The following is a 17,376-nucleotide window of genomic DNA, read 5'->3' as shown; positions in this document are numbered from 1 at the left end:
TTAATTAACTTCAGTGGGTCTATTCTGGGTAGGACTAGCATTTAATATGGCCTATCTTAATAGTGATTAATAATATGACTGATAATAATGCTTGCTGATTTCATATAATATATAAACAACTAACAACATTTATAACCCACCTTTCCTTTCCATTCAAACAATCAAGCTAATTATTATAACAGTGGGGGGGGGGAAACCACAACTCACATTAAAAAGCACTCTCCCACACAAGGTGAGAGATCTTCTTCTTATAATTTACGTTTTATTTTAATTTAACAATAATAATAAAGAAAAGAAGACCACGATTCATTACACTCCTTCCCCCCGCCCGCCGCGCCTTCCTTTTTTCCTCCCAGAACAACGGTCCCCCTCCATCTATACCCCTGAGCTGAACCCCCCGCCCCACACACTTCGCGGCGCGCGTGCCACAGAGCTTCCGCGCACCCCCGCGGCGCTGACCCCCCTTTCGCCCCCAGTCTGCCTTAAGAGAGAGAGAGAGCAGCAGCCCTGCAAAGCGGCTCTTCCAGCTGGCATTGACGTCAGAGCGGGCCGCACATGACCGAAGGGACCAATCAGGCGAGCCTCCGGAGCTGCTCCCGCAACAATCTTTCAGCGAAGCTCGTGTCTCTTCCTTGCCCAGCTGCAGGAGGAGCGGCGGCGGCGGCGGCGAGGAGGAGGAAGAGGCGGCGGCTCCACGCGCCTTTCCTCCCTTTCCCACACCACGCGCACCCATCCACCCGTCTATCCTGACGCGCGCCCAGCCAGCCCTTCCCTTCGTCCCCCGCAACGCGCGTCTGTGGAGCCCGTTCAGACGTGCACGGCAAGAACAAGGAAGGAGCCGGGGAGACAGAAACCTTTCCCCCATTTCTACTCGCCCCCCCCCGGCCCCGCGCCTCCCTTCCGCTGCTTCCACTCGCACAAAAGAGGATTCCCACACCCTCCCTCTCCTCGCCTGCCTTTTGGATGAAGCCTGCCTTTTGTCTCCGGCTTCCTGTGCGTCGGGATCGACCTTTCCTTTCCAGCATGGATTTGGGAAACTGAGCAACAAGATCCTCCGCCACCCCCTTCCCCACCCCCGCAGCCCACAGTCAGAAAACAGAAAAAGGGAGGCGAGGATCAAAGCGGCAGCAACAGCGACGCAAGGAAAGAAAGAAGCTTTAATTTTTGAAGTTTCCAATAAGGATTTCTCTCCCCTCCGGTCGCTTCCTCTTTGTGCGCGCGCGCGCCTGTCTATTGGGTTTGTTTGGTGGTGCTTTTTTTTTTAAGGGGGGTGTTGCTTTTCTCACCCCTCCTCCTCTCTCTTGCTCTTTTGTAGGGGGGTAGAAAAACCCCTGGATTTTGTATATGTTTGTGTGTTTTTCTACGTTTTTAAATTTCCTGGACGATTTCGGGGGAGGAGGTGGGGGGAGAGCAAGCAAGCGAGTGGTGGGGAGGGGTGGGGAGCCAAAAAACACCCCAGAGGGTAATAATAATAATAAAACAAAAGAAGCCGAGCGGACCGTCTCCCTCTTAAGCTGTGATGGATTTCAGTAGCAGCTGCGGTGGTGGAGGAAGCGACCATAGACAGATCGAGGAGAGCAAGCCTTTGCTGGGCGAAATGTCTGCAACGGAAGGGAATAAAATGGGGGCCGCGCTGTGCAGGCGAGGCGTCCACTGCAGTGGGATGAGATATAAGCTGCTTCAAGAAGGAGATATCCAGGTTTGTGTCATCAGGCACCCCCGGACATTCCTCAGCAAGATCCTCACCTCCAAATTTTTGAGGAGGTGGGAACCTCATCACTTGACCCTGGCGGATAACAGCCTCACGTCAGCAACAGTAAGTAACACGTTTCTCTCCTCCTATGTGAGAGCTGCCTTCAACCCCCCTCCCCCCTGCTCCAAAAGAATAGGAGTCTCTCCTTTCTGGGAAGGGAGGGATCTCTCTGTGTGTACTGTATTCACAATCTCGATATTGAAGCGTCGACTTCGTTCTCCCCCTGAGATGTGGTGTCAGGCGAAAATGGTAGCAACGGATGTCCACCCACCCACACGAATGATTATTGGGTTGTGTATCGGAAGGTTGTGCAAACCTTTCTTTTATAGAGGAAACGTTGCCTTGCAGCCTTAGTTAGGAAGCTGCTCTAAGTGGTTTTGGCTGGCTGTCCATGGGGCTTGTAAATGTGGGAATCTCAAAATAATAATGCATTTGTTCTTTTAAAAATCGTTTTTGTACATTGCACGCCAAATTTTTAAAATAATGCAAAATTTAAAAACCTGCGAGTGCATATGCATGGAAAAATCTGTCTGATCTTATCTAAAGACCAAAACATAAGAGGCAACACTTAGCTGAAGATTGTTTCTACCTTAGGCCAAGTTAATAAAATAAAATCTTACAGAACTCTTCCTGCCCTTGAGCAACTGGGATATCTGATGTTAATGTAGGTTGATGAAGTCTTGTCTTTTAATGACTCTTTTTTCCCTGAGCATATTTGTTAATGAGAATTAGCCCAAAGTAACATCTCATGGTGGAAGGTTGTGTTTTTGGTCTACCGCACCCCCCTCCAAGTACTGCATCTATTTTTCTTTTTTAAAAAACCTTAACCTTTGAAATAATAAAGTGTGCATTGGTTTAGAACTGTGATGTGAAATTAAAGTTGACTTGAAAACCAAACAAATAACCTGTAGAGGAAAACTGTAACCCTTTATATGTCTGTTTATAGGTAAGCCTCATTATTTTCAGCGGGACTTACTCCCAGGTAAATGTGTGTAGCAGTGCAGCTGAAGATAATGTATTGAATGTGGAAAGGCATTGTATAGTTTGAATGGATTGATAGGACTTTTGTAATGTTGCTGTGCTGTGCAGTACTTTTACGATGAGTGGTAAAAGTGATTTGGGCCTTGACTTTGGTTCTAGGTCCCCGCCCCCCCCCCCCCGTGTGTATTCTATTTCCCACCCATCCCCATTATGGATAGCACAGGAATTTAATTCACCATCTCCCTCCCTCTCCCCCATCTTTCATTGAGGATTAGTCAGGATAAGGAAGAGAAACTACAACAGAAAGGTGCATTTCGTCTCCAAAACTTCCTTCTGCTACACATGCTCCATTGAGATGAATGGAAGAATGGAGCCTCTCCCATTCATTAGAACAAAGCTTGCCTAACTGTGAGTCCAAGAAGCCCTTCCCCATTTTTATAGCATGGCATGCTGTAGATTGTATGTAATGTAAAAATTTGGTGCATATTCCATACAGCTATGGAATTCCATACAGCTCGTAAATCCATGCCATTCAACCTTTCTTTATTATTACTACTTTAAAAAAAAATCTTTTTTGCCCACCTTCCCTCTGAGGAGCTCTAGGTGATGCACATGGTTCCCTCCCTATTTTATGCTCACAACAACCCTGTGAGGTAGGTTAGGCCGAGAGACAGTGACTGGTGCTAGGTCATGAAGGCTGCCCATGAATGGGAGCTGCAGTGTATCAGAGTTACAGTCCCCCTGCACCCTTAAACTACAGCTCCCAGGATTCTTTGGGGGAAGTAATGTGCTTTAAATGTACAATGTGTGTGCAGTCCCAGTGAGCTTTGTGGCTGAGTGGAAAAGTGAACCTGGTTCTTCCTAGGCCTAGCCCTCTAGTCACTACAGTCACACTGGCTTTTCATTTCCACTTCTGACTCACACATGCAGTATGAAAGCCACTTTTACAGCCCTGGAGTCTCCTAAAAATCAATTAGCTAATTTCTAAGCAAGTGTGCATAGATGGCAGCCTTCATTTTCTTCTTCTTATTTTTACCTTCTCTGTGTGTGTCGCAGTCTGTGTCCCATGTCACCCTTTTTCTTCCATCCCTGTGTTTTTTCCCCATCCATTTTTTTCCTGTCTACAAAATATGGTTACAGCCCATCTTCAGTTCAAGCTGCAACCCAATTTGAGGATTGTGACCCCTACCAATTGAATATAAATATATATTTTAAAAGACAAGCTGGCACCACGTGTAAATGATACAAGCTTATCAAATTGTAGTGACCTTTGACATGTTTACAACGCAGAACTGCAAACATGGGTGAATTCACATTGGTTGCTTTATCAAAGCTTTGTTTATTTCTCCCTCTCCCCCACTCCCCAGTTTTGTATACAGTAGAACATCTGTGCAGGCCTTGGTTTCTCTTGACACAGAAACAGATGATTTTGAACTTTCCTTCCATGATTTTTTTAGGAAGACTTCTTTCTCTTGGTGGTTGTGTGACAGGTTTTTACATTTATTTCGCAGTATTTTTATACCACTTAGCTGTCAAAACCTCTAAGCTTTTTTTACACAAAATGCTTTGTTATGGTTGTATGCTGCTTTGGAGGGGGGCATATTAAAACCAGTTCCTGGGGTCCTGCTTGTGAGCATCTGATGGGTTGCTGTGAGAACAGGAAGCTGGGCTAGAATGGGCTGGTGGCATGATCCCACAGGGTTCTCCTTAAGTTATTAAGGCCAACAGGTGGTATATAAATAGTTATTACTATGGCATAAAGCACACAGACTGGATGGCCTGCAACCCCACTCCCAAATTTCTGGGTTATATGGAAGCTAGTCCTACCTGGAGTAGACCCAGTGGAGTTAACAGACACGACTAAGATTCAGTAGTTTCAATGGACTTACTATGGGTACAACTGACTTGGAAATAACCCCATGATTTTAAGTTGAGTGGGGAATCTATGACACTCCAGATGTTTTTGGACTGCAATTTCTATCATCCCTGATAGCTGGTTGATGGGAGGAAGGCCACAAGTTCTCCAGCCCTGTTCTAGTTCTAGAGATGGATCAGATGTTTCTTGAATACATTTCCTGATTTAATATCACGTCAAATAAGCAGCTGTGGATGGTGTCATTGTTTACTGCCATTTTGTCAGCCATTCTAGCGCCTATAACATTGGGCATCATTTTAGTAAGATGCTGGTACTGAAAGTGAAAAAGGGCCAGGCCAAGGCCAGAATCAGTCATGCCAGGAAGCAGATGTGGGCAGGCCCGTGCAGAGTCAAGGGCAGTCAGGTACACTTGTCCTGGGCCTTGGAGGGTTAAGTTGGCTGAGGCCTTCTGTTAGGGGCCTGCTGGACCTACGCTGTCATGCCAAGAATGCCCTGTGCCTCTCAACCAAGTGGAGACTCCTGTCCCAGGCCTTAGATAAGCCCTGCATGAGTCTGGATCTGATGTAGGATGCAACCCAGGGTGCATGCAGTGAATAGCCACGGCTAAAACTATAGTGGGCAGAACTTGACCAGGAGAGGGGGAAAGGCCAGATTCCTAATATTTATTCCAGACCTGGCCAGTCCAATGGCTTCATATTACATATTATTGTGTGAGACAATTCAGCAGTGAACTCACCTGATCTGTAGCCACTGATTTCATTTGTGGATCAGAACATGATCTGCTGTGGAATCTCCACAACTCTGAATCCTCTGACAGCTTTTTTTGTTTTTTTAATGCTCCCCACCCCCTGACATTACAGCTTGGAGTTGCTAGCAGTGGGACCAGGGATGGTCCATGATGAACATGCTGTTCCTCGCAGGTACATCGTTGGGGAGAGGGGGGAACAAGATGGCTGCCCTCATGTAAGTATGGGGACAGTCATCTTTTTTTCTGTGAGTAACAGTACATGATCATGTCTCATCATTCTCTGGGCATTTCTGGTCCCAGCTCAACTCAGTGTAGCAGGTTGGTAGAACATTTTTTTTCTCCTTAAAAAATAAAATTAAAAATTCAATGGCAGCCCTCAGACTGTCTGAAGATGTTATTAAAAGATGTTTTGCATGGATTTTTATTTTTGTTTAAAGTACACAAATGCTTCTTGAATCAGGATGGAAGCAGTCTTAATATTGATCATCTGCATACCATGCATGGTTAAACTATGGAATTATCTCCTACAAGAGATATACTGTAGATGGCCACTAGCTTGTATGGCTTTAAAAGAAGAATAGACAAATTCACGAAGGATAAAGCTATCAATGGCTGTGAGCCACAATGGCTATGTTCCTCCTCCAGTGTCAGAGGCATTTTGCACCAGAATACCAGCTGCTGGGGATTGTCACTGGGTAGTCCAACTGCAATGCCTGGTCCATCTATTTCTAGTCAGTCAAGAGTGTCCAGTGTTTTCCATTTTACCTGCTCCTGATGTCCTCACAGTTTCTCTTCCCAAGTTCTTTTCTCTCTGTTTGGTTCACTTCCAGTATTAGAGGTTCCAGGTGCCCTTACTGGACCCACATCACTCATGTCATTGCTGCCTCTTTGTTTGTCCAGTCAGCACAACCACCCAGAAGGAGAGTGTCAGGCAAATGGGGTGTGAGGGAGCTGCTACTGCACCTCTTTTCCCTCCACTGCATGGTGAGAAGAAGCTGGGGAGGAGGCACTGGGATTGGCAGTGAGGCCCCTTGCAGAGTGTGGGCCCTGACAGGTCCACGGCAGTGTATTGAAACTAAAATGTTCACTGCATGATCTTTTGGATGCAAAAGCATTAAATCAATGTTTTGCTCATAGACGTACCCTAGCAAAAGACAGTAGGCCTGTTAACAGGAGATGGCCAGATTAGGTGCCTCTTCTTAACAATGACTTGTTAGACAGAAATTTCTTAAGATGACTCTTGAGAAGGGGCCTATACAGTGCTACCTCTGGTTATGAACTCAGTTTGTTTTGGAGGTCCATTCTTAAGGCAAAACCATTCTTAACCTGAGGCACACTTTTGCTAATGGGACCTCCTGCTGCTTCACCGCTGGCGCGCAACTTCTGCTCGCATACCGGGGCAAAGTTTGCAACTAGGGGCATTTACTTCCGGGTTAGCGGAGCTCGTTACCTGAAGCGTTTGTAAGGAGGACGGTACGTAACCCAAGGTTTCACTGTATAGTTCTCTATCTTGTTCCCCACAGAGGAAGCTGTGTAATTACGGTACCTCTGAGGTACACCCAGCTCTCAACAAACACAGGCAATAAACTAGCAACTTTTCAGATATTGTTCTTTCTTGTCTTTCAGGTTTATCTGTCGGACAGTTTGCGTCCTTCCAATATATTTTCCCATGCCATACCTGTTTCAATTGAAAGTGATGTTGACTATCCCAACTGTTTTGATGGATACTAACCACCTCTTTCCCCTCCCACTCTATACACAGTATTTCATATAGAAAATTGTATATTGGATACAGATAAGTTCTGTTAGAATCCATCATAGTTTTGCCACTGATTTAGTGAGCTGCCTGTTGAACTATTCTATGAGAACTGGTTTTTCAGAATGTAGTTATCAGCATGGGATATAAATTATTATAGTATGTGTTTTCCTGATCTGCATTATTATCTGTTCTTTCTCATTGTGCAAGACACTTCAAACAAGATGCAGGTTTGCAAGGCATGCACGACTCCTGGGTGGGTTGTTTTTCTGTCATGCAGGAAGATAATTCATAATAATAATTTCATTTTGTGCCAATGAGCAGAAACATGTTGGGGTTTTTTTTTTCTTGGTTCCACCGCCTAATGTCCCAATAGAACAATTTAATATTTACAAACTTTTGTTTTCTGTGTAACTGGTTGCTCAGGGACATAGACAAATTTTCTCCTCTGGGCCAGATGAAGTTTTATAAAGCAAACACCAGAGGAGTCTAAGTATTTGTTTATTTCTAAAATCCATTACGGCATTTGTGCTCATGGTATGGTGTTCATATTCTTTGCAACAGCAGCACCTGAACCAATATAGCAAACTAATAAACTAAAATAAATGAGGGGATGGCAGTAGGCTTTTTCTACCCATGGTACTTACTTTTCGGTCCGGCAATTGCAAATAGAAAGCTTCCAGTTTAGATTTTTTGAAACAATTTCCTAGCCCTCACAAGTGTAGAGATGCATTTTTAAAAGCCAAATATTCCCAGGGATCAAAACCTGAAAGCCTGGTTCAGACATTTGACCCAGCAGTTAGCTCCTGCATCTGATAGGAAGCCAGCTCAGACTTCAGGAATTCTTGGTACATATGAGCTGGGTGTGTTGCACATAAATCTGTAAAAGAAAACCCGCAGTCAGTATCACCTTTATTTATTTATATATTTACACATTCATTCATTCAGTAGACTTACCCTCTGTTATAGAGTGTGTGTCTCAGAGACAAGGCATGGAGAATCCAAGAAAGGGTGTCAGATGTATACACTAATCTTTATTTCCCTTCTATTTAATTGGTAAAATTGTCTCATTTTCATTGGAAAAGTTGCCAACATTTATTTTCAAATCCATGTAGATTATATTCCAGTAACAGGCCCAGGTAGCAGTGTCACTATGATTCCAGAGATTTATTGCTCCCCGATTTTCCCCTTCTCTGCTATTTTTAGATTCTTTACATTCTTCTGTTTCTTCTTTCTTTCCTTTGCTTTAACTACGTTATTCCTGTGCCCAGCTTTAAATCCCCACTGCTGTGAAATGAAAACGGCCAAGTGGTCTCTTTTACCAGTTTGATAAAACATTCATGTATTGTACTCTGCTTGTAAAGCAGGGATTGGGAACCTCAGTCCGGGTGGGAGGCTGGTTGCATACCCCCAGACCTCTGGATCTGACCCTCAGGACTCCACCCCCTCCCCCAGTTCACGCCCCTCCCTGGCCCTGGTTCTCTCCCTCCTTGAATGTTTGCCTGGCTGGAATGTGTTCTTGAACTCTGATAGTGCCTGTTGTCTGCCTGGATGGAGGATAGAGAGGGTCTGTGTGTGCCTACTGTATAGAGGGAAAATTTGTTCATTGATTACATTAAATGTTCCACCTACCTTTCCCTCTGACTTGTCCCAGCACTGGCATGTGGCTCCTGGAATGTTGTCCAGAGAGGAATGTGGTCCTCAGGCTGAAGGTTTCCTACCTCAGTTGTAAATGTTGGGATATAGGATGCTGCCTTAAAGCAAGGCACGTGGTTTGTTCATCTAGGTTAATATGGCAGCAGCTCTTTGGGGTCTTTTCCATCACTTGCTATCTAATCCATAGAAACAAAACCTGGAGATGTCAGGAGTTGCACCTGGGACCTTCTGCATGCAAAGCATGTGTTCTGTGGCCACTGAGCTACAGCTGGTTCACACAGGTATGGAGGTCACTTGATGAACTCAGCACTTTGTGAATGGCAGCTAAAGGCTGGTTCATTCATGTGAGCTGGATATATGGAGGATTTTAACCGCTGAATGAGCTACAGCAGAAGCGACACTGTAGACTGCTTTCAATGGTGTTGGTGGTTCACGTTCTCTACTGTGACTCTGCATATTTTGAGTGATTGAGTGGTGAGAATGGAAATCATCTGGTGTCCATTCCTGAGTGGATTAGCTCTAAATGATGAGTCCTCTGCCTCTGTTTGAGGCAGCATTGAGTGATGCATACCTTCTCCCACCCTGCAGATGAAAACGGAGACAGGTTTATAATCTCTGTTCTCCCACCAGCAATGAGTTCCCGAGCCCTCTTTACACATAGTTGAAGCTCTTCGTTGTTTTTGTGTGATGCCTTCATTTGTTAAACAGTGACCCTGTGCTTCTGTGACTTAAAAAGCCAAGAGCGAGGTCGCTCTTTTGGTAGAAGATAAGACGTTTTTCTGGCATTAGTTACCAACTGTGCAAAATATAGCTTGGTGACTGCAGTGTGTGAAATGGCACGGTGCCTTCGTGTGCATGCGCTCACCCACCCACCAGTGATTTAGTAATCACCAGGAACCTCAGGGGGAGAGGTTGAACTCTTAAAGAATGGTGATGTTAGCAATTCACGTTGACTGAATTTGGACAAGGCGAATTACCAAGCACAGGGACTCGAAAAATAGGGACTGTCCCTATTAAATAGGAGCAGTTGGAGCATATGGTGCTAAACCAGAGTTGTAAGCCTTCTCTTGTCAGTACTGTGATCAAGTGCAAGGAAGGGCTGTAGCTCAGTGGATAGAGAATCTGCTTTGCCTACAAAAGGTCCCAGGTTCAACCCCCACCACGTAGGACTGGGAAAAGAGTCTTGATTTGAAACCCTGGAGAGCTGCTGCCATTCAGTGTAAACAATACTGACTCAGTATAACACAGCTTCCCGTGTTGCTATATATATGAATCTTTCTTAAGGTCTACATATAATTTGACAAAATATGGCTCAAAACACACCTGACATTTGTTTAGTTCTCTCTTACCCACCTAGGGATCCAATTTCTATGAAGTCCAATGCAAACTGACCCGATGTTTTCTTGGTCTATTGTGTGGATCAGAATGTAATTATGCTTCATATTGTGCAGTCTGATAATTTTGTGGTAAAGGTTTTGGCTCAAAACATGTACCAAAATTAATATTTTAAAGTAAATTTAGATCTATTTGATGAGATAAAATAAATGATTAAAAATGCAGTTTGTAGTTAAAAAATAGGTTTAAAATAATTTTTCTGCATAGGTTTTTTTTTTTAAATGACAGATTAAAGCACAAATACAATATAAGAAGTGTGAATGGACACAGGTGGAACTGACACACATTGGAATTAGACTGATCCAACTGTCCCTACCTCCACCATGAATTTTGACAGAGTTGCTTTTTTGTATATGTAAATCAAATGTATATAAAAGTTTAAATTAGTGGTCTCTGTTGCCAAAGAGAATTATCTAACAGTATAGAGCAGCAGCTACCATGAACTGTTTTCCAGTTCTCCCAAAGTGCTAAATAGTATAGCTTTCTCTCCTGCTTCCCTTCTGCCGTTAAACTCAAGGTAAAGCTCATGGGATTCTGAGTAAGAGGGCTGCTGTGCTCAAATTTTGCATGCACCATCTGATAAACCACTGCAAGAACAGGCTAGTGTACCAGCTGGGACTTTTGCTTGATCCAGAAGGGCTCTTTTTATGCCCTAGTCTCCCATCCCAATACTAGCCCAAACCCAGATCTGCTTGGCTTTAGCAATTCTGCAACGCTGTGTGCTTTTAGTCCTTGCATGCATGTATATGCTGACGGCCTGGGAAAAATAGAGAGGGTGAAAGCCTATATTTTTTTACTCACAGGAATCTGGTCAACTCTCTGTCTGTGATTAATAAGGACGGGGTGTGATTGCACAATAACAACGAAGTTACCAATTAACCTCCATCAAGGAAGCGAAAAGTGGATGTTGATACATTGTTTGTAGTTTCACTTCTGTAGTTGTGGGAGGTGAAGCTGGAGATAATTCTTCTGAGAAGTAATTCTTGTTAGCAGCAACATCAGGCCGCTAACCTGGGTCTAATTCTAGAGGGGGCAGCTGCATTAGTCTGTTCGTACAAAAAACAAGTATTGTGGTACCTTAAAAGACTTTAACGGAACGAGCTTTTGTGGAGTATGATCTGCTTCATCAGGCATTGGTCCAGCTAGCAGATTGTTGACAAAGGAGTGGAATTTATATTTGAGTGGGTTCTGGTCCTAGGAACATAGGAAGCTGCCTTATAATGAGTCAGACCGCTGATCATCTAGCTCAGTACTGTTCACACTGACTGGAAGCAGATCTCCAGGGTTTCAGACAGGAGATTTCCCCCAGCCCTACCTGGAGATGCTAGGGGTTGGACTTGGGACCTTTTGTGTTTATCACAGTGCAAAATATGTAACAGGGAATGCCTTGCATAGGAAGGTGCCTTCCCATCTTGCTCAGCATTGTCTATGTCTAGCAAGACCTCCCCAAGATCTTAGGTGGGGGAGTTTTCAAGACCTACCTGCTGGGTATGGATCCTTGGACCTTTTGCATGCAGAGCTTGTGTTCTCATCATTGAGCCGCAGTCTTCCCTTGTCAGTTCAGCCTGTGCCTTGTCAGCATAGCTGCTCTCTTAATTATAAGAGCAGCCTCCGTCGGTTTTCAGAAAAACTGATTGGAAAACTACATGGCACAGGAGGAAAATGCTCCCTGGAAGAAACCAAGTAAAGTGAGAATGACTTGTATCCAACGTGTACAAATTCAGATGATGATACTGCTCAGTATAATTTCCCCGTATAAGAGACATTTATATATGCTTTTAAACCTTATTTGGCATGGGAGCGAACATCCAGGCCCAGGCGTTGAACCATAATGATGGTTCCTATGCCAATTGTCGTGTGTCTGGCAGATGGAGGGAGCAGGAATCAAGCTGCACCTCACAGGGTCTGGCCTTCAGGAGGGTGAGCTCATTTGTTTGCTTTTTCTCAGCAAAGCAGCTCAAAAGGGGGGGGGGGGAGCATTAGCTCATCTAGTCCAGGATGCAGATTGATTGTGGGACATATGCAAAACATTTCATGATTTCTATGAACTTAAAATATTAACTCAAGGAGTTGTGGCTTGTGCTGCATTATCCCCTTGGGTTTGATGGTTTAGATTTAGTGCTGTGCTGAACATTTCTCCTGCATTCCACCCCCCAAAAAAATCCCTCCATGAAATAACGAAGGGAAATAAATAAATACAGAATTTTCAAAAGGAGAGAAAATTTTGTGATATTCTCATGCGTGGTGGGGTGCAAGGTTTTTGTTGCATTTACCTTATTTTTGAAAGTATTTTTGAAAGATTTTGAGGGGTGCTGGTATCTTCTCTTTTGTAAATCAGAAGGGGAACCTCTGAAACTAATGCCCCCCCCCAGTTCCAATTTCGCCTGTGAGTTATTTCCTCAAAACTGTGCCCACCTATCAACCAGTTGAGCTAGTGGGCTAAGGTACCGCTACGTGCTAAGGAAACTGTAGTCATCCTCTGGACAGGATTACCCAGTCTTCCCAACCCTAGATATGATGAAAATTCTGTCCTGAGTAAGAGGGAATCCTTTCACAGCAGAGATGTGTGAGGATGTGGAAACCTGCATCAGGTATTTGTGACTTCAAGTGTTTCTGCTTTGGGGGGATGTTGAGAACTTTGGCTCTTTAGTTTCTCTATTTCGCCGCTGTCCCCAAGGTTGAGGTAGGGAATGAAAACAAGCAAGTGTGATGGTAGAAGTCTGGGGAGGAGTTAGAAAAGGATATCTGATTACATTGTTAGTTTTAGTTGTTTTTAAAAAATATGCTTTCCAAGGTGGTCTCAAAATATTGAGCCTAGTGGGGTTAGTAGCTGGGAACACCCGTCCACTTCAGCTGGCTGAAATACTCAGCTGGCGAAAGAGGACCCCTTTCATATCCCAGCAAGCCAGGGATTGTTTCCTGAAAATGAGATGCTCTGCAAGGCAGAGAGCCAAAGGTTTGCGGCTCGTGTGGCACCACAGAAGGGTCTCATGTTTACCAGTGGCAGCCAACATCCTCCTGCTGCTCTCTTGCAGGTGTCAAGTTAGGAGAGGGACGGTAGCTCAGTGGCAGAGCTTCTCCTTTATACACAGATGGTCCCAGACTCAATCCCTGGCATATCCAGGTAGGGCTTGGATAGACTCCCTGCCCCAAAACCTTGGAGGGCTGCAGCTTCCTCTGAAAACCTTGTGCCTATGTAGGCATTGACTGCACAGGTCCGCTCCTGGTTTCAGACTCATGATGGGCGTATGAGATGGCCCTAGGGACTTCACGCTCTAGCCTATCCTAGAATTCCCTGGGAAGTGATTGTTAAACCACTCTCGGAATTGTTGCTCTGTGAGGGTCTCCTAACAATTCTCATCACCCTTAACAAACTGAAGCAGTGACTGTTTAAAGCTTTAAGTGTACAGTGTGAATATAGCTGTAATGTGAGCACACCAGTTCCTCTGTATTGGTGAAGAGGAAAACAATCCTAAGTAGACCCTAACTGACTGAGGCCCTAAATATCTGAAATATCATCTCCATTCCTACAGACTCTCTGCAGAGGGGTCTCTTATGGAAATACAGAAATACAGAGAATGGCAGCCCAGTGGAGGGTAATCTCTGTGGCAGTCCACAAGCTACGGATCTCCCTCCCCACAGACATGGGTCTAGTAAAATCATTGTTCAGCTTTCACTGTATGCGAGATGCATTTCTTAACCCTGGCTTTCAACAGTTAAAATATCTTGTTTGGAGGAATCTACCAGTTTTGCTGAATTTTGTAATTGTTCTGTTCTGTTTTGAACAGCTTTGCTTGTTTTTATAGTAGCTAACTGTTCTGTCTGTTTTTATAACTATATATTATGCTGCTGTCATTGGCCCTGGGATCATATGGTAACCCCCCCCCCCCGTCTCAACTTACCAAATAAATAAATAAATCCATGACAATATCTGATACAACATGAGCCTGCATCCATCACCTGGGATTCTCCTCTGTCCTAACCTTTCAACCCCCATCTCAAATTAGGCAGGTGCTGTCCACCTTTTTGGTGGTTATACCCCATTTACAGATTACCTGCAGTCTGGGGAGACTCATCTGACACAAGCTGTGTTTGTCATTTCAGTTTTAATGCTGCTGTTTTGCTTTGGGTTGTTGTGATTGTCCTAATCATGAGTTTTTATTACTTTATTGTGCACGCCATCCTCGGAGGTGGAATGTAGGGGGTGGGGAGTACATATGAAGAACTGCGTAAATTGGAAAAGAGTTGTTGTTGGTTCGTCAGGATTAATCACCAGTGAAATATTGCCTCTATGTTTCCTTCTGTCCAGATTATGAAACCTAAACTGGTTAGTTTGCTTTCCTGCTCCATGTGCCTGCCTAGCACCAAAGGTTCAGAAGATGGTCTGGGTGTTTTTTAATGCTGCTACAAAAGCTGGTGTGTAATTGAAGATAGCAAATCAAAGCTCTCTTTCAAATTGGAAAACCAACCCCTTGAACTGTTTCTCTAGGAATTAGGGTTTGTAAAACCTGGTGTACTAGAACATCACACTTAATACAATAAACAATGCCTGAAGGTAGTGGAGACAGGAGATGATAGACTATGTTCCTTTACTAAATACATGGTAGGAAATGTGTGGTAATTTTCCAAGTTATTGTTTTGTTTTTGTTCTTTTTTCCCCCCTGCAAAAAGAAGAAGAAAGTAAAAAGACTTGCAGTTGCTCTAAATGAACCCACTTGAGCTGATCCCTCAGAATTAGGGGAGAGGTTTGATATATTTTGGGGGTGGCTTGGAAAAAATACTTGGCAAGCATTTGTGGTGAAAGTATTGGTAAATTAAAAGGTACCACCCAATCCAGTGTGTGATGACTGCTGCTCCACCCTTCCTAGATCTGCTCTGTACATTTTTCTATTCTATTCTTTATTTTAACAAATTGTAATTGGGGAATCGTCTGCCTTTAATTTATTGACATTAAAATATACTTCCATATTACTAAGATCTCAGGGTAGGTGCCTTTTTGACATGTTGAAAGTATGGGAGTCTTGAAACAGCCACCATGCATTGGTAGATGAAGACTTTCTTTATTGCAACAGCACACCAACCCAGACAATCTAAAAGTAAACTAACCACAAGCCCTTGATTCTTGGCCATCCTGATATTAAACTGCTCCCACCTGATTAATCAACTAAAGTTCAAGTTGGCTAATCTGTCAGCTTGCAGCCATATTTGTTTTTTGGCAGGGAGGAAGAACTTGTGGCTGTCCTAGATGTTGCTGGACTCCATCTCCCAGCACCCTCAGCCAGCATGGCCAATGGTCAGGGATGATGAGAGTTGTAGTTCAGCACCATCTCTGGAGGGAAACTGGGTCCCAATCTGTTTTATAGTGGTTTATTGTTTTCATACCAATTTCCCCTGTACAGAGTGCTTTATAACTGTTGTCAGCATTCAACAACTGTGAAAGGTAGGTGACGCTTGGGTGTTGCCTGTCCAAACCAGGAGTTTGCAAAATGTTAACTGAATGTTATGTTGTGAACTGCCCTAAGATCTACAAATGAAGGGTGCTATACAATTTTTAACAACCACCACAACAATTTGTTATGATGAGGTGTCCAGACTTTCTCACTAAACTTTTAACGTTATTTTCCCTTTCAAAAAAAAGGAGTGGAGCAGCCTTGTTGAACCTTGTTATTATTCAGCTGAGACTTAGTTTCTAATTAGAAAATGCAGCAAGAGACTAATGATTTATAGCCCCTTCAGATTCCATCTTCATTACAATAAGTCATCAACAAATCATCAACAATCTGTTCAATAGTTTCATTTTAGAGGATAAAAATTGTGGAAGGATTGGAGCATCTTTTTATCCTAGTTCAGTGGTAAGATTGTGGAGAGAGAGAGAGAGAAACAGAATGTGTTCATTCCCTAGCACCTACATTGCAGTGATTTCCAGCTAGTGAGTTTGGGCAAGAGTTCTTTTTGAGAGCTGGCTTTGAGATCTCAAGGTTGCTCATGGACAAACAATACCGTTCCAAATGTGTCATTGGTTTGACTCAAGTTGAGCGCCTCTCTTTCTGTTCTCATTGTTGCTCATAAGGCTCAAATGTAGGAAATGTTTGTAAAGGAAATGCAGTAAATGTATGTGGATGGGTAGTTTTTCTGCCTTGCAACTGAATGTATGTGCAGTGAGACACTTAACCATGTGACTAAACCTGTGCACAGTCAGAGCTGTGAGCAGTGGGGTGAAGTCACAAGCTTGCACAGTCAAGGTAACCTTTAAACAATAAGTGATGTTGTAAAGGGCAAAGCCAATTCTATCCCCTTTATAATTGAATGAGGGTCACTCTGACCTAGAGAATTCCACTGCTCAGTGGAAGAGCACATGCTTGGCATGCAAAGATCCCAGGTTCAGTCTGTATCTTCTCCAGCTAAAAGAACCAGGCGGCAGGTGATATAGAAGAAGTCTGCCTGAGGCCCCCAGAAAGCCATTGCCAGTCAGAGCACAACACTGGGTTAGATAAATAAATATCCTGGCCTGGTGTAATGTAGTGTCCTGTGTTCCCAAGGCTGTGTACACATTACCATTTCTCCTGCCACTAGTATTTGAAACCAAGTACCCAAGGCATTACCCATGATCCATATGTACCCTGTATTTTCTTGAGAAGCACAGTTGTTTGATGCATTTTCCTTTAAGCCAGTTTCCATGCAGTTTGAAAATGTAAGCCATGGCTAAGCTGAGGTGTGTGCATTTGAAGCATCTGTTGCACCTGCGCAGCTGAGAGCTTCATTGAATAGGAGGTTGAGGTGTGCATATGTTGCAGTTGTGGGAAAACAAATCAGGTAATAAACACCAGATGAAGACATCCTTGCCATCTCTCTGGTGTGTACAGCAATGGAAAGATGTGACTTGAAACTCAGCAAGGGATTTTGTTTACAGACTTGTGTAATTTAATCTTATTTTAGCTCAGCAACCAAGCTGAGCTCAAAGCTTTTTATTCTAACTTTCAGCTCAACTTGGCTGTTGGAAAAGTGTCATATAAATATTAAATCAAAGTGCTGAAATTGAGGTTCTACTTCAAACAATTGTGTGGCCTTATTGTTTCTGAGAATTCTCCACCAAAGTTTCCTAACACCTCCTCCCAACAAAAGTACAGGGTTCCTTGTAGATTTATAAATTTATTAGAGAGAGAAAGAATGCTTATTAAACCAGTTGGTGCAGATGCCTTAGTTTGACCAGT

The 17,376-nt window shown here is 43.7% G+C and overlaps 1 protein-coding gene across 1 annotated transcript in view; it reads left to right on the top strand.

Annotated features, from left to right (window-relative positions):
- The first annotated feature begins 585 nt into the window (after positions 1-585).
- The window catches only part of CMIP (c-Maf inducing protein), a 143,607-nt gene continuing 126,816 nt past the window's right edge, over positions 586-17,376 (top strand). Inside the window, exon 1 of the mRNA XM_081202709.1 lies at positions 586-1,816. Coding sequence (XP_081058835.1) covers positions 1,520-1,816 — 297 coding nt within the window. The 5' untranslated portion in view covers positions 586-1,519. The remainder of the gene's footprint in view (positions 1,817-17,376) is intronic.

The sequence above is a fragment of the Podarcis bocagei genome (genome assembly GCF_964188305.1).
Source record: "Podarcis bocagei genome assembly, chromosome: 7".
Taxonomy (NCBI): domain Eukaryota; kingdom Metazoa; phylum Chordata; class Lepidosauria; order Squamata; family Lacertidae; genus Podarcis; species Podarcis bocagei.
The sequence above is the reverse complement of the archived record's forward strand: the minus strand, read 5'-3'. Positions and strand labels throughout refer to the sequence as shown.